Source organism: Mustela nivalis (assembly GCF_964662115.1).
Source record: "Mustela nivalis genome assembly, chromosome: 15".
Classification (NCBI taxonomy): domain Eukaryota; kingdom Metazoa; phylum Chordata; class Mammalia; order Carnivora; family Mustelidae; genus Mustela; species Mustela nivalis.
Genome location: NC_139034.1, coordinates 76791188 through 76808734, shown reverse-complemented (window position 1 = coordinate 76808734; position 17547 = coordinate 76791188). Strand labels below are relative to the sequence as shown.

Sequence of the window (17547 nt, the reverse complement as noted above, 5' to 3'; positions counted from 1 at the left end):
TTGTTCCATTCAAGCCCTCAACAAAGGGAATGAATGATGCCCACCTACATTGGGGAGGGTGGATCTTTTTGACTCAGTCTACCAATTCAAATGCTTCTCTCTCCCGGAGACACCCTCCCAGGCACACCGATAAATTATGTTCTACCTGCTGTCTGGGTGTCCCTAGCCCAGTCAAACTGACACATAAAACTAACCATCCCGGTATAGCAGGATGACATTTCTGCATTTCATGCTCTTTGGTGTAATGATATGTATTGTGTATGAGAACTTTGAAAATTGGATTCAAGTGAAATTCACATAACATGAAATTAGACATTCTCAAGTGAAAAGTTCAGCTGCGTTTTAGTACATTCACGAATTTGTGCAGACACACCTCTGTCTAGTTCCCAAACATTTTCATCACTCCAAAATAAACTCCGTATCCGTTAAGCAGTTTCTTCCTCTTCCTCCGTCCCACCAGCCACTGGCAGCCACCATGCTGCATTCTGTCTCTAAGGACTTACCCATTCTGGACATTGCATCGAGATGGAATCATACAATACGCAGACATTTGCGTCTGGCTGTGTTCGTGCGGCACGTGTTTGCAATTCATCCACACTGTAGCATGTATCAATACTTTCTTCCTTTCCAGGGCTAAATAATATTCCTTTATTTAGGGGTATGAATTACTGGGGTATGAATACACACAATTGATTAATGCATGCACTCACTGATGGATGTTTGGGATGTTTCCACCTTTTGGCAGTGAAAAGTTTTGCTTTGAACAGGTACATACATGCACTTGTTTGAGAACTTCTTTCAATTTTGGGGGGTATATACTTAGGAGTGGAATTGCTGGATCATAGGGTAATTTTTTATTTTTTAGTTTTAGTTGTTTTATTTTATTTAAAATAAATTCAATTGATTAACATATAATGTATTATTGGTTTCAGAGGTAGAGGTCAGTGATTCATCAGTCTCATACAATACCCAGTGCTCATTGTATCCTGCGTGCTCCTTAATGTCCAGCACCTGGTATCCCATCCCCCCACCCCCTCGCCTTCCAGCAACCCTCCGTTTGTTTCCTAAGATTGAGCCTCTTATGATTTGTCTCCCTTTCTGATTTCATCTTGTTTTACTTTTTCCTCTCCTCCAATCATATGGCAATTCTATGTTTAATTTTTAAGGAATGATCCAATTGTTTTCCACAGTGGTTGAACCATTTCGCGTTCTCACCAGGAATATAGGGTGGCTCAACAGGATTTTTTAAAATTTAAATAAATAAATAAATAAATAAATAAATAAATAAATAAAAGGAAGGCACTAGAGAGGTCATAAATTCTCAGAGCTCATTAAGGGCAGTGTTCACAGGAGGCACAGTGGTGTCAGTGGGATGAAAATTACCTTTGGCATTGGGCCAATTCCTGAGTTACATGGAGCTTCGGTTTCCTCACTGGTGAAACACAGAGACTACGACATCACAGAGCGCTTGACTATTAAGTGAAGATATGAGAAGGCTACTCGCTGGCACAGGGTAGACAAGAGTTGGCTGAACCTCAACATCCTTTATGAACAGGAGCATTCCATGTAGTTGAAAAGGTAGTGGAAACCATGATGGACATACGAATGATGATCCCCCCTGAAAGGGAGAGTTTCCGAAGACAACGCATCTCTGAAAAGTATGATTTCAACAAGAAGAGGGCGCCCATGGTGGAGGCAGTGTGCCACACGGTGTTAAAAAGCACAGCCTTTGAAACCAGACGGTTCTGGGTCTTCAAACTGGCTTTGTTTCGAAGTAGTCAGAATTCCTTCCACCACAAATGACAAGAACCCAACTCAAACAGCCCTTGCAAAGGAGATTTGCTGACTATGGCAGAGCTTCCCAAAGAGGGTGTTGTGCATGAGTTATAGGTGGGCAGTGGTATTCCTCCCCTTGGCCCTGGGGAGGGGGTGGGGTCTGCTGGGGCTGGCACCTTGACATAGAACGTGTAAAACTGGTCACTCTGCTTTCCCACTATAAATCTGCTATCTCATGTGACAGTGGCTCTCAGGGGCATCTATCCTCACATCCCAGGGTTGGAAAAGTAAGAAGGCTTGTTCCACCAGGACACAGGTAGAAAAATCCCAGGGATAGTCTGATTAGCATGGTTTGCATCACGTGTTCCTGTTTCCCACCAATTCCCAAGACCAGGACACTGGGTGTATCAACCGGCCCAGCTTGGGTCAGCAGTTCCATCCCTTGTAACCATAAAGATGGGATCATTTAAAAAAATGGAAGCCCCCATATCTAGGGAGGGAAGGGGAAAGAATGCCTCCTCAAAAGGAGATGAACACAAATTTTAATGAGACCTAATTTATTAAAAATTTTTATGGTTTGAGCTTTTGGTGTCATGTCTAAAATCTCTTTTCCTAGCGCTAGGATCCAAAAATTTTTTCCTAGTTTTTTTTTTTTTTCTGCAAGTGTTAGAGCTTTCCATTTTGCATTTAAATTCATGATCCATTTTTGAATTAATTTTTGTATTTAGTGTGAACTTCATTTTTTTTCTCTGGATGTCCAATTTTCCAACATCGTTTGTTAAAAACACTGTTCCTTCTCCATTGAATTGATTTGTACCTTTCCTAAAAATTAATTGGATGCATTGCATTGATCTATTTTTGGGTTCTCTTTTCTCTTCTATCGATCTATGTGCCTCTTCCTCTTTCAGTACTGTGCAGTCTTGGTTACAAAGACTATGTACTAAGTCTTAACATCAGGAAGGGTATTTCCTCCCATTTAATTCTTCTTTTTCAGAGTGGTGTTAGCTATTCTAGTCATTCCATAGAATTCTAGTCATTCAGTATAATCTTTGTCATTCCATATAAATTTTAGAATTGGATTGTCTATAACTGCAAAAAAAAATCTTGCTAGTTTTCATATTTTCTAATATTTATCCCTAATGATCCCCTTAATCCTACTATGCTGTTATTTTGATCATAAAACTCTCGTGGTTTCTCCAATTTCTTCTGACTTATTTAACCATATTGCACCAAGCCACAATTCTTTTTTTTTAATATTTTATTTATTATTTATTTGACAGAGATCACAAGTAGGCAGGAGACAGGCAGAGAGAGAGGAAGAGAAGCAGGCTCCCCGCCGAGCAGAGAGCCGGACGTGGGGCTTGATCCCAGGACCCTGGGATCATGACCTGAGCCGAAGGCAGAGGCCAGGCCACAATTCTAATGGGAATGGACAGAACCCATGATCTAAACACTACTTTAATGGGTGCCTGGGTGGCTCAGTCAGTTAAGCATCTGCCTTCAGCTCAGGACCTGGTCCCAGGGTCCTGGGATCGAGTCCACGTCGGGCTCCCTGCTCAGCAGGGGTCTGCTTCTTTCTCTTCTCCTGCCTTTCTTCCACTGCTCGTGCTGTCTCCCTCTCTCTCTGCATCTCTCAAATAAATAAAATCTTTTAAACCTCCCCCATAAAACCCACATTCCTTTAGAGAATAATACTAGTACATCTTCCAAATCCTGCCATTTAATAATCAGTGTATGTGCGGTTCAAATAGCAATGAATTATTTGCCATATATTTATTGAAGGTCAAATAATTAGTTGGTGTTTATCATGCACTGACTATATGGAAAGGGATTTTAAGAAATCCTCCAATGTGGAAAATTTTCAAAATAATTTTGCATAAGTAGCGGCTCGGGCCTCAAGCTTTACCAGCTTTATGTTGTTAATCAGATTATTTGTCCCAACACTGAAGAAGGATCAGAAATGATACACTCCAAATGCACTGACAATGAGCTCAGGAAAGGACTATTCCACTAGAGAATTACCCGCTATCCTTGTGGCCCCAAGGGCTCGGATTATTCACATTAGCCTGTATTTCTTGCCTATTTTTGCTCTGAAAGTTGGCCATGGAAGGATGAAAGTAGAATTCTGATGCCACAGGAAATGGCAACCATCTGGTATACCTGATGTCTGAAGAGAAGAAAAGGCTCTCACGTTGAGGTATTTCTAATAGAATTGGTATATTCTTTTTTTATTTTTTCAAAGATTTTATTCATTTATTTTATTTTAGAGAAAAAGAGAGAGGGAGGGAGCATGAGGGAGCGAGAGAAGCAGGCTTCCCACTGAGCAAGGATCCCAACCCGGTACTTGATCCCAGGACCCTGAGATCATGCCGTGAGGCAAAGGCAGACACTTCACCTACTGAGCCACCCAGGTACCCCTGGAATTGGTAGTTTCTTTAGAAACAGCTTCAAAGGGCGCTGCCTTTGGCTCAGGTCATGATCTCAGGGTCCTGGGATCGAGTCCCGCATTGGGCTCTCTGCTCAGCAGGGAGCCTGCTTCCTCCTCTCTCTCTCTCTGCCTGCCTCTCTGCCTACTTGTGATTTCTCTCTGTCAAATAAATAAATAAAATCTTAAAAAAAAAAAAAAAGAAAGAAACAGCTTCAAAGACATTACTATTTCTCCCCCAAGATGATGCAACTCAGAGTCCTTGTTGTTTTAACTTTTGAAGTCATGATGTTCCTCTGCTGCCCCCTCAAGGTTCTCAGATTTTTCTCTAGAAAGACAAATTTTTAAATAACCAAATACACCACCCAAAATAGGATATAAAAATCACCCATAAGCTGCTCATAAGGCAAACTGATAGTCTCAATTATTAAAAACCAGTGATATTATCTTTCACAGACTTACTTCGTGGGGGGGCTATTTACTTCCTACTCACACCTTTCAGGATGACGAACCTTTAAGACATATAATTACAAGATATTTTGGCATACATTTTAAGGTTAAAGAGCAAAACCTTTTTTTGGATATCTAATATCTTAAGTTTTAGGACACCCACAGTACACATGAGTCACAAATTCCAACTTGATTATTTTTTCACTGCGTCCACCATCAACCTATCAACTCCGTTTTTTTCTGAGATAAAAGAATTTTCCAGAATTGTATTAGGCTTGAAGGGCCTGGGGTTGGGCAGGGGGGCGGGTGGGGGCGTGGGCGGGCCCACTGTGCACCTGTGACTTCCCAGCGCTGTGTGCGCCTGACCTCACTTAGGACCCTGCCAAGTGGGTCTTTATTTTCCCACTTCCCAGTTAGTAGACTTGGCATCCACAAGTCAAGTACATTTTCCAAATCCCCCCACTTAATAACAATGTGTGTGCGATTCAAATACCTTCAAAGTCCCTGCTCTTTCCCGCACGGCATGCTAGTCTTGCGAGAAAACACGCATCCGTTGCCTCTTCCACTTAGGCTCTGGCTTTCCATCCACGCCTCCTTTCGAGCAGTTCATGGAGCACCTGCTCTTCGGGGGCTGCCAAGAGCAGAGCAGAAATCCCTCGGGTCTGGAAGGCTGCACGACAGCGTAAATGCACGTCATACTACCTGACTACACCCTTTGCAAAATGGCTCAGATGCTAACTTTGACGTTCTGTGATTATACCGCAACTAAAAAAAAACAAAATTAGAAAAAAATGAGTCACAGAATAAAATATCGGTTATGTAGAGATGTTGGAAGGCTGAAAGAGGAAGAAAGGGGATACTGAAATGTCGGTACTTTCAGAAATGAGCCACGGTGCCCGGGGCGGGCGAAAGCGAGAAGTTATGCTCTGGGAAGCAGGTGGCTGCCCAAGGCCAGCCAGAACCAGAGCTCAGGGGGTGCTGGGAGCTGGGAAGGGGAGGATGTCCCTTCTCCTCTCCTGCCCCATCTCCCACTGGGCCTCCCATCCGTAGGATCCAAACAGAGGCCAGCTGGCCAGGGAGACCTGCAAAGGCACTGGGGCCAAGTCCCAGCCCCAGTGTGGGAGAGCAGAGCAGTAGGCGAGTGGAGCTCGGAGCCAAGAGACTGGGCTGGAGGGTCCAGCACAACTGGTGGATTTGCAGCCTGGATGTTCTGTTAGGTAATAGGGCGGTAATGGGAAGTTTCCCGACAGTGAGGATACTGTGGTATTTACGGACATGTCCTTATTCTTAGGAAACGCATGCCGAAACGTTAAGGAATGAGGGGTTAGGATTCTGTAACTTTTGCTAAAGATGAGATTGTTTGTGACACAGGAGGGCAAGGCAGACTGTATTCAGGGAGAGCACGGCGACAGGCGTAGGGTCCAGAGCAATGGGGCTCTGCAGGGTCAGAGACCAGGCTCAACGGTCACTCCCACAAGGACAGGTGGGGATTTCTAGCTCAGGGGCACGTTGGGGCTCAGTGCATGGGAAATTGGGAAGGGGTGACATTGGGGTGCTGGGGTTCTGGCTGAACCAACCTGGCAGGACCCTTGCTGCCTCGCCAGGGTGGGGCACAGGGAACCCGACTGGAGGTGGAGGGGGCTCCCCCGACAGCACGATTCTCGCCACGGTGGACAAGGCAGGGAGGACCACGGGAGTCCGAAAGCCGAGGCCCACGAAGAGCTCGGAGGAGCCTGATCAGAGCTTGCTCAAGGAGGCAATCTCTGCCTCTCTCAAGGGATTCTGGAGGTACTGTTCGGGGTGCCTGGAGAAAGGGTATATGGGAGTTCTTTGTGCTATTTCTTAAACTTACCTGTGAATTTGAAATTGTTTTGATATAAAAAATTTTAAAGCCCCAAACCTGTACAGTTCTTTAGTTTTTGGTTCATGCCTTTGAGCGTCTGTTGGCCGAGCCATACTCTTGCCGAGATTTGTCTGTCTAACCTGACAGAGCACTCGGTGTGTCACACTTCTCATCACTGCGAACAAAACCTGTGGATCCTGTAGGACTGCACTGCGAGGCTTGGTCAAGAAAAAGCATCTCGGGGCGCCTGGGTGGCTCAGTGGGTTAAGCCCCTGCCTTCCGCTCAGGTCATGATCCTGGGATCCTGGATCGAGTCCCGCATCGGGCTCTCTGCTCAGCAGGGGGCCTGCATCCCTCTCTCTGTCTGCCTCTTTGCCTACTTGTGATCTCTGTCAAATAAATAAATAGAATCTTTTAAAAAAGAAAAAGCATCTCCTAGACTACAATTCAATCATGAGTACCATCTGCATGATTTTTGTTGTACCCTTACAGCAACTGTACCTCTATTTACATTATAATTTAAAAAATCAACTCACGGGGCACCTGGGTGGCTCAATTGGTTAAGCGTTTGGCTCAGGTTTTGATCCTGGGGTCCTGGGATCCAGCCCCCTCTCAGCAGGGAGCCTGCTTCTCTCTCTCTCTCTCTCTCCCTCTGCCTCTTCCCCAGCTTGTGCTCTCAAATTGCACTCAATAAATAAAATCTTAAAAAAAAAAAATCAACTCACTTTTTAAAGCACTTTAAAATTTTAAATTGTTACCCCAAACGAAAAATTGGTATCATTTGCTATAAATAGCAGGCAACCACAAAAATAAACACATTAAATACACAACTCCGATATTAAATTTTTAAAAAATAAAATGAAATGCTAGTAAAGATCATTATTTTATGAAAATGCATACTTGAAAATATGCTCCCTAATGGGAATGAGACTTTCTATGCCAATTTAGTAATAAAAGACTCTTTAGCCTGATGCCGCTTAGTTTAAAATGAAATGAGGTTCTAAATCAATATGATGATCTAGTTTTAACAATTTGATGAGAACAAGTACTGAGCATATCCATTTAAAAGGCAAAAATGTTTAACCTCCATCTTTAATAGAGCTGGTTATTGATAATTCCTGGCCTAAAAGATGTAAATTTTATTTCAAAAAGCCATTTGAATATTTATTGCCCTGAAGGATACATACGAACAGATCGTTTTCCTTCTGTGGAAGATGTTTAAAAAATATTTTTCAGACAATTTAGTAGGTTGGAACTTAAAATTTATTGCAGGAACACAGACCTTGAGCGGGCCAATTTCAAAGATTTCTTTCACAGCAGAGGCATTTAGAGACAAAAAATTTAGGTTAGGTTAATCACTGTTGGCTTATTAAAAACAAACAAACCCGAATGTCTGGTTAGAGTTCAGGCTAGGTTAACTAGGCAGGTGGGTAGTTTCTCAGAACACTGTTGTTTTTTTTTTAGAAATACATTAAAAAAAAATTTTTTTTTAGTACTCTGTATAGCCAATGTGGAACTCTCTTAAACTCAACCCTGAGATGAAAAGTTTCACACTCTACTGAGACAGCCCGTCACCCCTTAGAACAGTTTTTAACCCAACTCCTGTCCATCAGAAAGACAGAGGCTTTTCATCAGGAATGCTAATTTCCTTCCAAAAGGACATTATGAATTACAGAGCAAAAATGTTCTGCTGGGGCCAAGTCTATGAACTTTTCTTTCACAAGAAAAGCCGAGAGGGGCTAGCTGAGGCATGAGTGAAGAGACTTTTCCCTGAATAATGTTTTATAAATCTTGAATTCTGAACCAGGTACAGGTGGCCCTCTGTGTAAAAAAAAAAAAAAAAAAAAGACCTGGCAGAATTTGAGCCTCTTCTCAAAATACCCACGTACGAACTGAGGAAGAGAGCATTCCTTACTTATCTATTGCCATCTGTTCCAGAAAATATGTCAAGGATCTTTTCATAAATAATTAAAATATTTCCAGTGAAGTGTTCAGGTGAGTTCCGGAGTGGAAAGCTCAGATCATCAGGAAGTTTTCAATCTTGGTTGGTCTGGGAATGCTTGAACGGGGACTGGTCCCCAGGGCCTGAATGGAGCCGTCCCAGTAAGGCCGCTACCCTGAGCCCCCCGGCCCTTGGGTCACATCATTCCACCAAACTGCCACCAGCACTCCCCACCACAGATCAGAAGCAGCCTTTGGAGCATTCAAGAGAAACTATTCGGAAATAATGCTGTCCATTCTAGTTAGCTCAGGTAAAGGCCAGGTTTGCAAAGGTTTGCAAAGAAAACAGGCCCAGGCAAGAAACCAGTGGTCTAGTACACCAACGTGGAATGGGGCTGAAGAGAAACAGCCCCCGACTGGCACATCTAAGCAGTTTTCCAAACAGGAAGCCTGTGGGGCCAGCTGGGAGCTTGTGGAGGCAGGGCTCTGGGGCGCTGTGGACTGGAGTCAGATGGCAAGATGGAACCAGACCCCACTGGCCAGCCCCCAGCCTTGCAGGCCTCCGGGAAGGACTCCTGGCAACTGGCCTCTGCATTAGGAAAGCAAGCGGCTTTGGAATGATCGGGGTCCCTGAAGGCCGAAGCAGGGCTTCACACTGTCTCTGGTGAGAGACCCTGAGGCTTCCATTTCGGGAGGGGAGCAGAGGGTGATCTCCATTGCGAAACCAGAAAGCCTTAGTATCTTCACATGCGGTCTTCATGGAACCTCAGAATCCTTCCTGTCCCTCAGGAGAGTCACTGCTCTTCAAAGAAACGGCTGTAATTTCAATCCATTGTCATGTCTCCACGTTAGTGTTGCTATATTCTCACTCTCATTTTTTAAAAGATCTGACACAGAGTACAAGCAGGGGGAGCAACAGAGGGCGAGGGAGAAGCAGGCTTCCTGCCGAGCAGGGAGAGAAGCAGTGAGATGGAGGCGGGTTCGATCCCCCATCGATCAGGCTCCCCGCTCGGCAGGAAGCCGGTGTCTCCCTCTCCCACTCCCCCTGCTTGCGTTCCAGCAAATAAAATCTTAAAAAAAAAAAAAACAAAAAACCCCAACAAACCAACCAAAAAACCCCCAGCTACAATGTGAGCTTCTGGTCTTATTTATTATAAATGGTGACCCAACTCAAGAACACTAAAAATTGATATGTTTCATTTTTCTTAAAATCTTTAATAATAAATTTGAAAAAAACTTTTTATTAAGATTTTTAAAAAATTTATTCGAGAGAGCACCCACGAGAGCACGAGCAGGAGGAGGATCAGCAGGAGGGAGGGGGTCTCCTCCTCGGACTGCTGTACCCCCCACCAGCAGCACCGATCTTTAAAAAAACTTTTTGTGGTGTTTCGCACAAAAACCATACACATTGCACTCCTTTTGGATTCCTTTTTTTATAAAGTAAAAATTGAGCTATAATTTAAGTGTCATATTCAAATAAAAGTAGTATGTAAAACAAGGTCAAATACTGTCTAGTAAATGTCAGGCTTCTAGAGCTGTGTAAAAAAGGGGGGGGGGCAAGTCTAGTCCAGGATGGTCTTCGAGTTACCCCTGCCCCTGTGCTTCAGAAGTTCAAGAGTTCGAAGTAAGAGGGATAAGGTGCGAGGTGGTTTCTATGGAACAAGACAAGAGCCAAAAGATTGTTTGGTACTTCAGAGAATGAAGCCATACTAAGTAAAACATGTAGCTAGCCCCTTAAGTCTTTCCAGCTGCTTAATAGGAAATCATTCGAGACCAGATCACAAAACTGTACTGCTCCCACCGCTGTAAATACGCACCCCCTTCTTCATTACGAGACCAGGTGCATCAAGAATGTTTATTTGCTTATGTATTTAGTGATGGTTCTGTTAGTCAAACTACAACTCCAGAGTCATAACGTCGCCTTCCCATTACAGAAATGTCAAATTAGCTTTAAGACAATTTACTTTTCTTTAAATTTACAGCATTAAAAAAATACTCCAAATGAGTTCTGCTACAAATTTCTAACACTTGTGCACGTAACTTAATCCTTTGTTACAAAATACCCAGAAAATGTAAGAGCCACACACATTATTTCCTCCCAGAAATAGCTTGGATTCATAAATATATCATTACTGGTGGACATACAAGGCCACTAGGCAACTCAATTTGGTACAAAAGGAAAAAACATGAACTTCCATCTTGTGTAGACAAAATGAGGTATTAAAAATGTTTCCCCGGAAAATTCCAAAGCACTGTTAGTTCATGAACAGATTACAGTGAGCTATGAGCCCTGGATTGCAGGATCACATTAACAGCCTTGAATACCAACCTTCCCCAACAGATTCGATTCAATGTCAATGACCTGTTTCTCTAACGTCTTTCCAGAAGGTGGATTTGCACCCCTTTACTTCCTTCAGGGATCTTAGCGACTCTTCACTTGTCCGTCTTCTGACTGTTCCATTAATGCTTAACCAGAAGCTACGAAGAGTCGTACCTGAACGTGCTTAGAACGGAGCTCCACAGACACGAGATTCTCCGAAAACGTGTGGCTATCCTGCGACCACACGTCCGTCTGAAGTTAATAAAAGTGTGCCACATTTTTAACATGCTTTCTTTCAAGTATAGTAATAATTTATATTAAAAACAAAAGTGAATCTGCGATTGGCATCAGTACATGAACTGGCTTTTCACACTATTCTGTGTCAGAAAGCACAAAGGAGTTGTCTTGACACGTTCTACTCCCACAGGAACACAAGGTATGGCAGAGCTCCAGACACACCAGCTAGCAGGCGCGGAGGCGCCCGCGGAAAGCAATGCGTGCGCTGGTGAAGTCTGCTGTCTGCCAGAGACCGAAGCTGCTGGGCTACCGATGCTGTGCTGAAAACTGAAAATATATTTGAGGGGTAGCTGCTACCAAGTGAACCATCTAAGATGATTCATTCTTTCTATTCCATTTCAGATTTTGTTTTAATAAAGTAATGCAAATAGCTTAAAGAAAAAATCTTTAATTTTAAATTCTGATCTAGGCATAAAATTCATTTCTTTTTATCATGGTTAAATTTAGTACAAACTATAAAAATGTTAACACTGAAGTTTCAACAGAAATCTGGTTAAGATCCCTTAGAAAAATTACCGAAAGAAACAACAGCAAGTCATTTACTGGTATGAGGTTAACACATAAAGAAAAAAAATTCACACATTTAACTGAATTTACCAGTAAATCATTTTAGGCATAATATTTATCATAAAATTAAAAGTTTGAAAGTTGTGTGTGGCTCCGTTATCAATTACAATTTGCAGTGAAAATACTGAGCCGAATCTTTTTTTTTTATCTACCAGGACAATCCTAATTTTAAAAAACTATTGGCTGAAATTTGCAAACCTTAAAAGATACCGCTTGTGAAGGAATAGGCATATAACTTAGTTTAAATTAAAGTAGAAGATGGTAAAAACTAGATGCTTTAATTAATGTTCCAACTGCACAAGGAAAATATTAGGGGAAAAAAGAAAACACTCAAAGCCACAGTTACTACTCTAAAAAAAATATTAGCTTATTCTTGTGTTAAAAACATTAAATGAATCAAAGCCAGACAGTACTGAATTTTTACACAAACTTCTTTTGTATTTCAATGTTGTTTATTGAGGAGTGAATGAGAGACTACTGCCAGACATGACACTTCACATTCAAGGGCTGGAAGCTGAAAAGCTTTCCACATGGAGTCCCTGCGTACGCCTTTTGGGAACAAAACTGAAAGTGACATCAAATATGACATCTTCATGCTTGTTTTTGTCTTCAGCTTTTTTTTTTCTTTTTTCAATTTTTAGATCTACTAGTTTGTTGGGTAGAAGGCTTCCTTCTACCCTACAAAGAGACTCACACTCCCAATTAATAAAATTAACACTAGGTGTATAGCAAATTGTTTTTAACAGACATCTACGCTGATTAACTGATCTTAAAGCTGTTTTGTCTTAAATTTCCTTTGTCTAATGAGAAAACTTAATTTCACTTCCCTTTCACGTTCACACGGGTGGCTTATACCAGTAGAAAAATACTCTTCAGTGCTACTGTAGGGCTTACGGGGAACCTCTTCTGTGGTACCAGAACCCGTTCAAACACCACTCTGAAACCCAGTGCTTCTCTTCCCGCTGGTGTGGCCTTGTAGAGGAAGGGCCTACACAACACAACTCTACCGCTCTCTTTGCTCAAAAACAAAACAAAGAAACCTAAACAAAAGGGTAAACGTTTATTTGGAGTTAGTTTTCTGGTGGTGATATTAAGGCCCTTCAAGCAGAGTTCAGGAGCTCCTGTATGGCTGCCTGCTGCTCGGGACTGAGCTGTGCTATGCACTCGGTCCACAATCCTCCAGAAGTCTAGGAAAAAACAGTTTCAGAAATTTAGATTCAGTGAAACGGTCATTTAGAAGCACTGTACTAACCATCATTAGGTAGACTGTAATAATGCCAAATACTTTCTTTCAAGGTAGAGTAGTTTCTTGAGTATCCTTATAAAAGCAAGAAATCTGTTCATATCTTTAAAGTTCATTTACACGAAGTTTTCTTCATTTAGTCTGATCTGATAAACCTATACTTGGTAGAGGACACAGTCAAGTAAACAACAGGTAAGAATTTGGGGAGCACAAATCATTTAAAAGACTTTGGTAGATGACAGCTTACTTACTATTCAAATCTCATCCTTTTTTTCTTCAGACAATGCAAAAAAAACCCTACATGAGTATGTGCTAAGCACCAACTGGAAGATTCAAAATGTCTCAGGTTTAGGACAAATGTTTTAGTGCTAACAAAAAAAGTAAGAACACACAGACCATATATTAATTAATTTGAGCCTTGAAGATGAGAGAATATAAAAATGAAATTAGGGGGGGCGCCTGGGTGGCTCAGTGGGTTAAAGCCTCTGCCTTCGGCTCAGGTCATGGTCTCAGGGTCCTGGGATCGAGCCCCAAATCGGGCTCTCTGCCCAGCGGGGAGCCTGCTTCCTCCTCTCTCTGCCTACTTGTGATCTCTATCTGTCAAATAAATAAAATCTTAAAAAAATTAAAAAAAAAAAAAGAAAAAAAAAACCTGGGTACCTATTTCTAATACAGAAGAAAGGAAAAAAAAAAGCCCCCACACCAAAACCAAAACACCTCTCAAAAACTATATTATTGCCCCTTCCACAATTTCAGCAAAACAGCTTACCTGTACTTGACGAACTACATTAGCCAGACGTTTGGCACAAGGATCTTCATGTTTAATTGCTTCATGCATTTCTCCTTCTGCAATTATACTGAATATTTTGGGCAGATTGGTATTGTTTGGGCCAAGAACGATGGGGTGATTACTGCCCAAAGAGAAGAAAGCCATTAAAAATGAAAATTATAAGGAGAAATCACTCAAGCACTCATACTTTCCTACATCCTTCCTCCAACATAGAATTTTGTTACACAATTTTGTTCTGATTATGCACATTCACTAAAGTCATATTCAGTGGGAGGAAAACCAGTTGATTTTATTTATTAGCTCTTTAGTGTCTTGCCATGTAAATCAGGAAAAATACTTGGCTCATTTCTTAGATTTGTTTTAAGGGGCAAGGAATAGAATGTTCGAAGTGCTTTATAAATAATTTGTGACTTAGTTAAGGAAAAAAAGATTACTAAGAATAACAGTTTAACACTATTTTTATTTGTATGTGGCAAAATGGTTTCCAAATAAATTTGAAGTTTAAAAGGATTTCGGGGCATTTCAAGAGTATGTTGGGAAAAAAACTTTACGCGAGTTTAATGGAAAGAAACATCATAGTGAATTTAACTAGAATTCTAGCCTTTCATTAAGAGACTTTCAGAATAGTCATTTCCAAGGGAGAGGATCCAAGAGCATAACGGAGAACTGGTGGCTTCAGAGGCAGGAGCAGATAAGGAGTGTACAGTCTCCAGGATGGCTATCACATCCCCTAATGACAGTTCTCCGTGGGAACACTCAAACACAGCATTTGTGTGAACAAGAACTTAAAAAGGCATGAAGGACTATGCCCACTGGCCTATTTCTACAACTTCTAAGAAAGGAGTGGTTGTAGTCCTTAGAGTTATTCATGAATAAAAGCAGTAGTTAACAGCAACAGAGCCTATATCTGATAAATATTTAAAAGACAGGGGCGCCTGGGTGGCTCAGTGGGTTAAAGCCTCTGCCTTCGGCTCGGTCATGATCCCAGGGTCCTGGGATCGAGCCCCACATCGGGTTCTCGGCTCAGCAGGGAGCCTGCTTCCCCCTCCCCACCCCCCGTCTGCCTGCCTCTCTGCCTACTTATGATCTCTCTCTCTGTCGAATAAATAAATGAAATCTTAAAAAAAAAAAAAAAAAAAAAAAAAATTGGAAGACAGACACCAAAGAACACGCCCTGGATGTGATAGCTTCCATGGCTTCCAGGTTGTTGCAATTCTTAGATATACTCATGAACACAAAATAGCATCAATAATGCCAGAGCCTGGGGCCAGATCTTGATTTCTGGTTCGGAATACTTTCCTTACACCACTGATTCTTGAATTCCCTCCCCTGCCAAATACCAGAATTTTAGAGGGTCAAATAATGGCCCTATCAACATTCTTCGATCTCATTCCACTAGTATGTGATATATGTCAATTACATCTTAGTAAAGCTGAAATTTAAAAAAAATCTAAAGCAGGGTGCCCAGGTGGCATCTGCCTCTGGCTCAGGTCACGATCCCAGGATCCTGGGATTAAGTCCCGCATTGGGCTCCTTGCTGAGCAGGGAGCCCACTTCTCCCCCTGCTTGTGCTCTCTCTGTCAAATAAATATCTTAAAAAATAAAAATCTAAAACCAAATAAACAAAAAACCCCAGATAAATGGGGAGGGTGACAATACTAAAAGGGAATCTTCTTATAACATTATATTCTACAATGCCTCAACTGCTGAATTTAATTCCATAAAGAGTCAAAATTAGATCTAACTGTAAGGCAGCATTAACTGTGATATGGATTAACATGATTTATAAAGACAACATTATTAGAAACCTATACATCTGAGGGCTATGCACAGGAAACACTGTTTTATAAAAAGAGGAAGAAAATACGGTCTAATTTGTCCTTTTTCTTACCTTTCAATCAAATCACACAAATAATTAAAAGTCTGAACAGCTTCTTCTTTATCTTCATGTAGTGGAAGCCAGGACAACCAGTGCGGCAGCACTTCTTCAACATTCACACAGTCAGGCTTGAACTTCATAATTTTCCCTACTGCTGAAATGCAGTTCTCTGTAGCATTGACATTTTCTTTGGTCTTAGAATCAGCAGACTGAATAACTCTTACCAGCAGTGGAAGTGCTTCTAAAACAGGCAATTGCAAGGAGGTCAGTTAAAACCTCACAGTTCATGCCAATATTTTTTTTAATCTATGGCCCCATTATCGATTACAGTGAAGAATCAGTAAGGTGTAAGGCATACTGTGTCATTTTGGCGACAGAACCAGACCCAGTGAGGAAAGGCAGGCTGCCCCCAACCTGGAGCACCAGCACTCACTCTACTGAAGGAGACCCTACGAGGTCAAGGTCAGGAGCCTCCAGATTTACACTCCCGACCACTTACTTCAGCTTTAAAAAGCCTCCAGCTATATTCCTGTGCTACCCCTACAGGGATCCCAGTATGTCTGGAAAGTCCTATGCTCGGGGCGCCTGGGTGGCTCAGTGAGTTAAGTGTCTGACTTCGGCAGAGATCATGATCTCAGGGTCCTGTACTCAGCGCAGAGTCTGCTGCTCCTGCTCCCTCGGTCCGCACCCCGGCTCATGTGTGCGCTCACTCTCTCAAATCGATAGAATCTTAAAAAAAAATTAAAAATAAAAAAGTCCTCTCCTACAGCTGGGGCGTAAACCCCAAACCCGAAATGAACTGTGCTCTGGAGGACGTGGTGGAGAGACTCCACTCAGACTTCGTTTCTGTTTCTAGAACAAAGAGGGCAATTCGTATGCACCAAAGGTGACAAGTTTGAGAAAGGGAAGGAGAATACAGCAAAAATGCAATATAATGTTTGGGGGCGTGGAAGAGAACTAGGAAGTGATTAAGAGAGTGCCTGGAAACAAACAAACGTACCTGTACAAAAAGGACGGTAGTTATCTCCACCATACTGTGCCATGACTCCCAAGCCATATGCAGCTGCTTGCCTGACTTCCGGGCTGTTGTCACACACATATTGGAGCATCGGCCTTAAGAAATATTCTGCATATTTAAATGAGGCTGGACTACAGTGTTCTATGACATCATCAAAGATGCACAATCCCCATTGTCTGTCTGGCCATGGTCTATGTGGACACTATAAAAGAGAGAATCTTTTAAGCTTTGAATACCGGAGTATGTAAAAAAATGTAAACAAAACAAAAACAAAAACAAAAACACCCAAAACACTATTGACTATCAGCTTACACGGATATTCCTGATACAGGCAATGAAATACAACACAGTAATAATCACTTCTTGTGAATAACAATCTTCAACTTACAACAGAGATTTAATGAACTACAAGTTTAAAAGACTCTAGGAAATTTTTCTATAGAATCTCACAATCTCACATTAGCACATACCAGGAAGAACCAGCAGCAGCAGCAGCAACTTATGTACATTTGCTTCATAAAAAAGATAATGATAATGCTGTCTTTAAGAAACAACAAGAAAGGGACACCTGGGTGGCTCAGTTGGTTAAGCCTCTGCCTTTGGCTCAGGTCATGATCCCAGCATCCTGGGATCGAGTCCCACACTGGGCTCTCTGCTCAGCGGGGAGCCTGCTTCTCCCTCTCCCTGCTGCTCCCCCCCCTTGTGCTCAACTCACTCACTCTTGCTCTCTCTTTGACAAATAAATAAATAAAATCTTTAAAACAAAAACAAAAAAACAAGAAAAAGCTGCAGACAGGTTTTAACTTTATGTACCCACTCAACAGGCTAAGTCACATGTACCTCAACTTTTTAAAAAACGTGCTGCACTACTAAATACAAAGCAAAAGTAAAAGCCAAAGCAAGGCAAACTTCTACTGATTGCTTTTCATGCATATTTTAAAAACTGAATACATAAGGCCATCATCCACAGTGTATGATGGCTGGTTGTACGTAACAAG

At 41.9% G+C, this 17547-nt stretch overlaps 1 protein-coding gene and 1 long non-coding RNA gene across 2 annotated transcripts in view; one reads left to right on the top strand and one right to left on the bottom strand.

Annotated features, from left to right (window-relative positions):
• LOC309848803 overlaps nucleotides 1-17547 on the top strand; it is a 492271-nt gene that overhangs the window by 356 nt on the left and 474368 nt on the right. The gene's annotated exons all lie outside the window — the stretch shown is intronic.
• Nucleotides 12053-17547, bottom strand: part of IPO5 (importin 5) — a 56983-nt gene continuing 51488 nt past the window's right edge. Inside the window, exons 26-29 of the mRNA XM_082700773.1 lie at nucleotides 16532-16751; nucleotides 15544-15772; nucleotides 13632-13773; nucleotides 12053-12806 (exon numbers count right to left, since the gene is read on the bottom strand). Of these exons, the coding sequence (XP_082556899.1) occupies nucleotides 12720-12806; nucleotides 13632-13773; nucleotides 15544-15772; nucleotides 16532-16751 (678 nt within the window). The 3' untranslated portion in view covers nucleotides 12053-12719. The remainder of the gene's footprint in view (nucleotides 12807-13631; nucleotides 13774-15543; nucleotides 15773-16531; nucleotides 16752-17547) is intronic.